The 10,345-nt window shown below is 44.8% G+C and overlaps 1 protein-coding gene across 7 annotated transcripts in view; it reads left to right on the top strand.

Moving 5' to 3' along the window:
• Nucleotides 1-570: 570 nt before the first annotated feature.
• The window catches only part of HTR4 (5-hydroxytryptamine receptor 4), a 155,075-nt gene continuing 145,300 nt past the window's right edge, over nt 571-10,345 (top strand). For 2 of the 7 annotated variants that reach the window (XM_053927201.2, XM_053927199.2), the window contains exon 1: nt 573-1,197. Coding sequence is in view for 1 of the 7 variants with exons in the window: in XM_053927199.2 (XP_053783174.1) it covers nt 1,181-1,197 (17 nt within the window). In the remaining 6 variants the exon portion in view is untranslated. Of the gene's footprint in view, nt 1,429-10,345 lie in introns of all 7 variants that reach the window. The other 5 variants (XM_071221807.1, XM_053927200.2, XM_053927194.2 and 2 more) reach the window with 5 other exon arrangements.

The following is a 10,345-nucleotide window of genomic DNA, read 5'->3' as shown; positions in this document are numbered from 1 at the left end:
GTGTTCGGACGGAGACAAAGTACAAAGATGATAAAAAAGAGGTGACAGGATGGGGACAGACTGTACTGGGAAGAGAGAGAAAGTGTACGAGTAAGATGGGAAAGAAATATAGACCACGAGGAAGACAGACCCCAAAAAAGAAGTGGGAGATGAGAGGCAGGAATATTGGCAGAGAAAGGAGCTGAGAAAGGGACCGGCTCCGAGTTTCTGGTGTGAGTAGGTCGGCCAATTTACATTTCCAGTTCACCTGGATTGTACTCACACTTATAAGTTAATAGCTTTAAGATCGTCTTGGAAGGCTTAGCTGCTTTTGGAGGTTAATTGCTGTCAAGGCTTCTGTGCTGTCAAGCTTCCTCGCAGACTGGGTGGTCCTCGAGGGGGTGAATTATCCGTCTAGCAGGCCTTTTGCCTCCCCCACCTGTCTCACCAAAGGAAGGTTCTTTCCCCTTCCTTTCCCAACATGTTTTAACTCTTGACCTGTTTTCTCCCTGCAAATTCGAGGGCTTTGTCAGACGTGTTGAGGAAAAAAATGTTTTGGTTCCTCACAGATATTACAAGGGTGCCACGCGGGCAGGACCGCCAGTTTGGGGTCCCCATTTCACAGACCAAATCACATGCTCAAGGCCACAAGCGGACAGAGCTGGGAGAAACGTTGCCTCCAGATCGGGGAAGCACAGAACGAACGAACAAATACTGGCAGGATCGCTTCTGAAGACTTCAGGATAACGAAACGCTGCCTCTGGAAAACTTGAGAGCCTTGTAGCTAAGGAACAACGGAGCACACTCTGAACCCTGCTCCCAAACTGGACCTGCCCCGGCAGCCAGAGGCACAAGGAAGTAAGCTCTACAGTGAGCGGTCGGGTTTGCCCCCGACCCAAACGCTTTCATAGTTACCTTACAGCAGAGGAGACGGGCACTCAGAGAGGTTAACCGACTTGCCCAAGGTCACCCAGGAGCCAGCAGGGAGCCCAAGACAGCGCTTGCTTCAGGGAACAGCAGGCTGGCCAGCCCCGGGGGTGAGGTCCTTCCCCCGCTGCGTCTGTGCCCGCTCCCCTGGGCACCAGGCCTCCCGGGCCGGGCCCCCGCCGTCCCCCGCGTCCGGTGGGGGCGGCAGCCGGGACCGCTCCGGCTGGGGGGCTGTTGAGTCGGCGTGGCCGGCTCGCCCGGCCAGAGGAGGACTATGCATTGCGCACCCAGGTGAGCCGGGGCGGGGGTCCGTGCCGCTCGCAGGCGGGGGCCCGTGCCTGGAGCCCGGCGGCCTCCCTGTGCGGGGGCTGGAGCCGGCACCCGAGGGGGCGGCGGGGAGAGCGCAGGCAGCGGCTCGGAGCGCAGCGGCAGCGGCGGCGGCGGCAGAAGCTCGGCTCCGTGACTCGGGGTGGCCGCTCCAGTCCGCCAGGGCGCCTTGCTCCGCGTCGCCTCAGGCAGCGGGTAGGTGCGGCCGGTGCGCGGGGTTCTGGAGCCCGGGAGCCCACGTGTGCCGGTGGGGTCGCGGTGGGGTGGGGGGTGGCACGACCCGGAGAGGGGCTCGGGCGCTCTGGACTCCGGAGCCCGGGCTTTGCCGCAGGGCTGGGCTGCGCGGCGGCTCAGGTTGTAGGTGGGCTGCTGCTTCCTGTGCAGGACACGTCTCCAGCGTGGGACCAGTGTAGGGATGGGGCTAGTGCTCTGCGCTTGGGTACGTTAAGTACTCGTGGAACTGCTTGTGTGTTCACTGACTATGGCAGGTTGTGTGTGTAAGGGTGTGTGTGTGTGAATGGGGGGGAGAGAGAGAGAGAGAGAGAGAGAGAGAGAGAGAGAGAAACGTAGTCTGTGTATCCGTAATGTGTGTGTAACCAGATACTGTGGACTGTGTGGATGGTCCTGGGTGTGTGATGAGTGTACTCTGCCTAACTGTGTGAGTGTGTATGTGACAAGATGTGCACGCCCTAACTGGCTGTGTGGGCACGCTGTGCGGCATGAAGCGTTCTGTCACTGCCAGCACCAGCGTCCTGCGGTTGTCTTTCACAGAATCCCAGCCTCGATTTGAGAGCATTGCCCCGCAGCTTGCTACCCACCGTGTGGCACCGTGCTGCCGGCTGCCTTTGGAGGTGGCGGCTGGCAGAGGTGGGGAAGTCACGGCACCGGCTGGCTGGTCTTGCTATAGAGTTCACTGTTAAGAAAAAATGATGGCTTGGTTTTCTGTGTAGTCCGTTAAAATGTGTCAACAAATCTTTCCTAGGGTGCAGATTTGCCATAAACCAAAGGTGATAGGAGGGCACTGTGGCAAGTTTGCCCTCCTTGTCTTTTATGGCTGCCCGGGGCCATAGGGCTGTGGGTGACTCTGGGGGGCGGTGGGTGGTGTTCCCCTGGTCCCCTGTACAGGACTTCAGCATCAGTGATGAGGAAGAAGTTGCCACGTGCTGCTGGGGAGCACAGGTGTTGAAGGAGAAGGACACTGGTGATGGATGCGGTGCCCTAGACTCAAGGAAAAAGTCAGGACAGGCCGTGAGGCTGGTGGAGTTCTGAGAAGCAGCCCTCCCCTAGGAAGTGATGAGTGTGGGGGAAAATTAGTAAAAAACAAAGAGGGTTTGCAGCATTCTCAAGGCACCTTTTAATCTTTTTATTTTCTCCATGTACCCTTACCCTAAATTAATTCTCCCTTGTGTTTGCATCACTTTTTTCTTCCCATGGGAAATATCTTTATTATAATTATTATTATTATACAGCTGAGCAGGTTGTCATTCCACTGCAGCGAGTCAGAGCTAGCAGGTGCTTCCGGAGGGCCCAGGGCCCAGGGAAGCACAGTGCTCTTGGTATCTCTGAGTTGTCTGGATTTTACTCCTGAAGCTGCTCCTTCTAGGGGCCACAATGGCCTTGTACGTAACCAACAAATTAAATGTGTTTTCTTGCACTTGAGTTCGACTGGACCTTCCACACGCTGTTCACCTCCTCTTCCTCCTCCCCAAAGAACAGTACCTGGAACCCAACCCAAGCAACCTGCTACCCCAACCCTCCTCCTGATGTTCCCATCTGTTATCCAACCACCAGCATCTTGCACGTTGCCTTGCTGGTCACCTTTGTATTTCTCCTCTTCCTTCATCAGTAGTGGCCGTAGTTTAATAGGGAGGTTTTATTCTTTTTCCCTCAGTACTTCTTGAATTTTTTTTTTTTTTTAATTTCCACTGCCACCACTCTGTCAGGCGACACCCATATTCAGGGATTTCTAGAAATAGCCTTGATAGTATCACTGTCTGATTAATACATTAAATAAATATTTGGGAAGAATCTAGACCTTCTGATGGTTGTAGCATTATGTGACCTCTTGGCCTTTCTAAATCTCAGTTTCTTCATTTGTGGAATGTGGTGAAAGATTTCAACTAAAACCCAGTTGCTAGATCATTTCCAAGGACTCTTCCAGATTTAAAGTTCTCTAATTGTCATTGATGGTCTTTGTTTTAGCAGGAAACATTTCTCCTAAGGCCTTAGGGTTACCTTCTAATATCTAACCATCTATTTCAAAAATTCCGTTTGTCTTTAGAGAAAGGAAATAGGCAAAAGGGAAAAGGGCGAAAGTGTCCCATTGACTTAAGTTTGTGGTTGAGGGTCAACTAGATATATCAAGCTTGAGAGTTGAAGGAATCTTAGACGTCCCCCATTCTCTCCTCCCATCAAGTGCAGAATCTTCCATGCCATTGCCTTTTTGAAAAATGAAAGAAAAATGTATCAAGTTTTATTAAGATAACACCACCCAATGTTATAATTCAAGATTTCTCAAACCTCTGTATTTTTGACATTTTGAGGTAGATAATTTTTTTGCATGAGGGACTGTCCTGTGCATCATAGGATGTTTAGCAGCAGCTCTGGCGCCCATTCAATACCAGCAGCAAACAGCAGTTGTGACAACAAAGAATGTCTCCAGACATTATGAAATGTCCCCTTGGGGGACGAAATCCTCCCCACCTCAACTCCTGTTGAAAACCACTGCTGTAATTCAAATACGAGTCTTGTGGCCTTGTCCAGTGACACCTTACAACAAAGTGTTGTAATAAATCCATGAATTGCCGTGCTGCCAGCCACTTTCCCACTGCCTTCCAACCTGGCCACCCTCACGCATGTCTGCCTCCTGGTTTCTCACCACCCTGATGCTATGCCTGGAAACTTTCAAGATGCTGTGGAAAGCTGAAAAGCATTTTAGAGACAATATAATAATAATCTTAACAGCTCACATTAATCTAGCCCTTGATATGTGCCAGACATGGTTCTGAATGTTTTCCATGCATGATCTCACTTAATCTTTATTAAGAACCCTGTAAGAGAGATGCTTTGATTCTCCCCATTTTAGAGATGAGGTAACCCAGTTGTACAGAGGTGGAATCACGTGCTCAGGTTCTCTCAGCTGGGAAGTAGTGGAGCTGCGATTGGTTGATGTGTTTAACTCTGGAGTCCATATTCTGACCTGCCTTCCATGAATGGGATCTTGGTGTTACAGGGTGGAAACAATCTCAAACATCATCTCGTTCAATTGTAGAACCATGCCTCACTACACAGGCTAGAGACTGGGAGGTTAGCAGTTGCATTCAGTTGAAAAAATGTGGTTTCTCCTTTTGTTGTCTTCTCCTGTCTTGTCTTCTGAACCCAGGTTATTCAGAAATAGCTCTAAGGCATCTGGAGGGTGAGAGCCATAGGGACAGGGTTGGGTAAATTAGAGGAAAGGGACTCAGGGGAAGGGAAGGGTGGTGAAAAGGAACAAGCAATGAATGAGATGGTTCTTTTTCCATTAAATCTTTGCCATTATCTAAGCTTTAGCTATCTCTTCTACCAGTGAACTTGAAGCTGCCGTATTTTTATCAACTCCTTCCTTCTGTATTCTTGTTGGCCTGCTCTTTCATTCTTTCATTATGCACGCTGCTTTTATACTACACAGGCAGGAGTAAGTGGTACACCTATGTATGGACAGAGTGAACTATGAGTGCAACGTACTTGTATGGATAGGGTAAGAAAGACTACCCCACAAATAACTAGTAAGCTTGAAAATCCAAGGCATGCCCTACGAAGGTTGGCTGTTGCCTCTAAGACCCTGTATCAACAAATCCACAGGTCCGGTGGCTGCCAGTGAGTAAATAGTAGAGCTTTGGTTTTGCAAGCCTTAGAGTTTGGCTAAGACAGTGGTTCTCAAACTTTGGTAAGCATCAGAATCATCTATAGGACCTGTTAAAACAACACGGCTGGTTCCCACCTCCAGAGTCTCTGATTCCTTGCTTCTGGGTTAGGATCTGAGAATTTGTATTTCTAACAGGTTCCTAGGTAATGCTGATGGTGCTGGTCCAGGGACCAGAATTTAAGAACCACATGGTAAAGACCTTAATAAGTAAAGGTCACTGCCCACCCACCTGAGATTATTTTTAAATAAAAGAGATCTTATTTTTGAGATAATTGATTATTTGGATTTATGAGAAGCAATGGATAGGGCAAGATAGAAAGAACAATAAATGCTAAGGACTAGTTGACATCAATCAGTAAGCATCTAAGCTTTACCTCTCATTTTGAATTTCAGAAAAACCTTTGCTTTTTCTGCTTTGGATTAATTCTTATCTCAGATCTTTCCATGCTTTCTACCTCTACCCACGCCCACATTCTCAATTTGAAAGATAGAATTTCTCATGACTCACAGGATAATCCAAATAAAAAGTTCTTTAATATCTTGCCTATTGCCAGATAAATTCTGACTGGCCCCCTATATTAAAAAATATATGTTACCTGTCCATCAGCTTTTGTTCCCTATGTAGTTGCTTTGTATTTCTTTCTCTTTCAAATCAGTATCAGCGCCAGGAAGAAACCCAACAGAAACTCAAGTCAGACATTTATTTGTAACTGATTAAATTTTTTAAATATATTTATTGATTATGCTATTACAGTTGTCCCATTTCCCCCCCTCACTCCACTCCATCCTACCCACCCCCTCCCTCCCACATTCCCCCCCTATAGTTCATGTCCATGGGTCATACGTATAAGTTCTTTGGCTTCTACATTTCCTACACTATTCTTACCCTCCCCCTGTCTATTTTCCACCTATCATCTATGCTACTTATTCTCTATACCTTCCTCCCCCTCCCCCTCCCACTCCCCTATTGACAACCCTCCATGTGATCTCCATCTCTATGGTTCTGTTTCTGTTCTAGTTGTTTGCCTAGTTTGCTCTTGTTTTTGTTTTAGGTGTGGTTGTTAATAACTGTGAGTTTGCTGTCATTTTTACTGTTCCTATTTTTGATCTTCTTTTTCTTAGGTAAGTCCCTTTAACATTTCATATACTAAGGACTTGGTGATGATGAACTTCTTCAACTTGACCTTATCTGAGAAGCACTTTATCTTCCCTTCCCTTCTAAATGATAGCTTTGCTGGATTCAGTAATCTTGGATGTAGGTCCTTGCCTTTCATGACTTGGAATACTTCTTTCCAGCCCCTTCTTGCCTGTAAGGTCTCTTTTGAGAAATCAGCTGACAGTCTTGTGGAAACTCCTTTGTAGGTAACTGTGTCCTTTTCTCTTGCTGCTTCTAAGATTCTCTCCTTCTGTTTCATCTTAGGTGATGTAATTATGATGTGCCTTGGTGTGTTCCTCCTTGGGTCCAGCTTCTTTGGGACTCTCTGAGCTTCCTGAACTTCCTGGAAGTCTATTTCCTTTGCCAGACCGGGGAAGTTCTCCATTATTTGTTCAAAGAAGTTTTCATTTTTTTGTTCTTCCTCTTCTCCTTCTGGCACCCCTATAATTCGGATGTTGGAACATTTCAAGGTGTCCGGGAGGTTCCTAAGCCTCTCCTAATTTTTCTGAATTCTTGTGTCTTCATTCTTTTCTGGTTGGATGTTTCTTTCTTCCTTCTGGTCCACACTGTTGATTTGAGTCCCAGTTTCCTTCTGATCACTGTTGGTTCCCTGTACATTTTCCTTTGTTTCTCTTAGCATAGGCTTCATTTTTTCATCTGGTTTTCGAACAAATTCAACCAATTCTGTGAGCGTCTTAATAACCAGTGTTTTGAAATGTGCATCTTATAGGTTGGCTATCTCTTCCTCGCTTAGTTGTATTTTTTCTGGAGCTTTGAAGAGTTCTGTCATTTGGGCCTTTTTTTTTTTGTCTTGGCGCGGCTGTTACTTAAAGGGGCGGAGCCTTAGGTGTTCCCCGGGATGGGGTAACGCTGGTCGCTGCACCTTGACAATGTATGTGGGGGAGGGGCCAAGAGGGAACAATGGCGCCCGCTCCACTCTCCACCGGATTTCAGTCTTTCACTCCACTACCCACAATCAAACTGGGCCCCTCTGGTGCTGGTTCCTGAGTGGGTGGGCTTGTGCATGCCCTAGGCCCCTGTGGGTCTCTCCAACGACCTCTCCTGTGAGGCTGGGAGTTTCTCCTGCTGCCGCCCCAACCCCCACGGGAGTTTTCAATCAGAGGTTTGAGGCTTTATTTCCCCACGCTGGAGCCCTTGGTTACGTGGTCTGCTTTGCTCCCCACCATTTGTCCGGTTTATCTGTGCGTGAATGTGGGGCTGTGGGGTCTGCTAGTGGTCAGACTGCCTGCCCCATTCGTCCCACACTCTGCCAGTCTCGGTCCCGCCACAGCCACGGGAGTCTTCTCCGCCCCAGCTGCCTGTCTCCGCCCCTCCTACCCGTCTGGATGAATGTTTATTTTTTATTTCCTTGGTGTCGGACTTCCTTGCCCTTCGATTTTCTGTCAGTTCTGGTTGTGCGAGGAGACACAGTGTGTCTACCTACGCTGCCATCTTGGTTCTCCGTAACTGATTAAATTTTAAAAATTTTAATCAGAGTAAGTTTCTTTTAAAACCAAATTTCAAACTCAATCAACCCCTCTTCCTTCTTTAAAAAATTTTTTTTAATAAACTTTATTTTTTACAGCAGGGAAATTTAAGTTCACAGCAAAATTTATCAGAGAGTGCAGAGTTCTTGTATACTCATATCTCCTGCCCCAACATAAGCAAAGCCTCCCTTACTACCAACAACCTTCCCCAGAGTGGTACATTTCTTACAACTGATGAACCATTGACATGTTAATATAACTCAAAGTCCATAGCTTACGTTAGGATTTACTCTTGGTGTTGTCTTATGTCCTATGTGTTTTGACAAATGTATAATGACATGTACCATCGTTACATTATCATACAGAATAGTTTCACTGCCCTAAAAATCCCCTGTTCTCCATTTATTTATCAGCCCCTGTTTTATAACCCCTGGAAATCACTGATTTTTTTTTTAATTGTCTCCATGGTTTTGCCTTCTCCAGATGTCATATGGTTGGTATCATACAGTTAATAGCCTTTTCAGACTGGCTTTTATTCAATTAGTAATAAATATTTAAGGTTCCACCATGCCTCTGCATGGCTTAATAGCCCATTTATTTTAGTGTGGAATAATGTTCTATTGTCTGAATGTACTGTTGTTTATCCATTCACCTACTGAAGGACATCTTGATTGCTTCCAAGTTTGGGCAACCCATCCTCCTGACATACATCATCCAAACTGCCTAACATCTGACTGATAATTATCTTGGACCAATCCTAGGGCTAACAATGCAGAACTTTAACTATTCTCAAGACTGTATGTTTTACTCTAAGAACTCCTAACTTTTTTTCTTCTTTGGAACATTTTGGGATTTTTGCCTAATTATATTTCTAGTTCACAAACCCTAAGACCCTTGAATAAATCTATCATATATTTCTAGCCAAAGCCTCCAGACTGCTTTTGAGTTCATTCAACAGCTGCTATAGACATCCACGCAGAGGTTTTTGTGTGGATATTTCTTTCAATTTGTTTGAGTAAATACCAAGGAGCTCAATTGCTGTATCATAGGGCAAGAGTATGTTTAGTTTTGCCAGAAACTGCCAAACTGTGTTCCAGAGTGCCTGCAAAGTTTTACATTTCCACCAGCAATGAATGCAAGTTGCTGCTGCTCCACATCCTCCACAGCATGTGATGTTATCAGTGTTCTGGGTTTCTTCCATTCTAATAGGCTTCTATTGGTATCTCATCATTATTTTACTTTCCATTTCCCTAGTGACATACCGTGTTATTGCTGGAGTTTTATGTGTTCACTTAGACTGGAAAGCATCTCTTTAAAAATTTTTTTAAATTGTGGTAAAATACACCTACCATAGAATTTACCATCTTAACTATTTTTTTAATTGCACAGTTTAGTTGTGTTAAGTACATTCACATCATGGCACAATCAATCCCCAGAACTTTTTCATCTTGCAAAACTAAAACTCCATATCCATGAAACAACAACTCCTAGTTTCCCATTCTCCACAGCCCCTGACAACCACCATTTTACTTTGTTTTTATAAATTTGACTATTCTAGATAACTCATATAAATACTGTATTTTTTTATGACTAGATTATTTTGAAGGGAAGCAGAATTTGTCACTCCAAAATATGCCTTTTTGGGATATTGATTATTTTAGCCTATTATTATTATTTAAATCAATTTATACTTCTTCATCCCTTTACCTTTTCATCCATCTCCCCAACACCCTCCCATCTGGCAACTGTCAAAATGTTCTCTACACTGATGGGTCTGTTTCTGTTCCAGTTGTTCACTTAATTTGCTTTTTAGATTCAATTGTTGATAGATATGTATTTATTGCCATTTTATTGTTTATATTTTTTATCCTTTTTTTCTTCTTGTTAAAGAAGATCCTTTAACACATCACATAATACTGGTTTGGTGGTGGTGAACTCTTAGCGTTTTCTTGTCTTGGAAACTCTTTATCTGTCCTTCATTTCTACAATAAATGAAAGTTTTGCTAGGTAGAGTAATCTTGGTTGTAGCTCCTTGCTTTTCATCACTTTCACTATTTCTTGCCAGTCCCTTCTGGGCTACAAAGTTTCTATTAAGAAATCAGCTGACAGTCTTATGGAAGTTTCCCTGTAGGTAGTTAACTGCTTTTCTCTTGCTGCTTTTAAGATTCTCTCTTTGTCTTTAACCTTTTATATTTTCATTATGATGTGTCTTTGGTTCATCTTGTTTGGGACTCTCTGCAATTCCTAGACTTACACTTCTATTTCCTTCACCAGGTTGAGGAACTTTTCTGTCATTATTTTTTCAAATAGGTTTTCAATTTCTTGCTTTCTCTTCTCCTTCCAGTGCTCCAATGATGTGAATGTTAGTGTGCTTGACATTGCCCCAGAGGCTTTTTACACTACCCTCATTTTTTAAATTAAAATTATTTTTTCTGTTTTGCTCTTCTGATTGGTTTTTTTTTTGCTTCCTTATAATCCAAATTACTGATTTGAGTATCAGCTTCATCTATCTACTGTTGATTCCCTGTAAATTATTCTTCATTTGAGTTAGTTTATTCTTCATTT

This window comes from Desmodus rotundus, chromosome 6, assembly GCF_022682495.2.
Source record: "Desmodus rotundus isolate HL8 chromosome 6, HLdesRot8A.1, whole genome shotgun sequence".
In the NCBI taxonomy this organism is placed as follows: domain Eukaryota; kingdom Metazoa; phylum Chordata; class Mammalia; order Chiroptera; family Phyllostomidae; genus Desmodus; species Desmodus rotundus.
The sequence above is the reverse complement of the archived record's forward strand: the minus strand, read 5'-3'. Positions and strand labels throughout refer to the sequence as shown.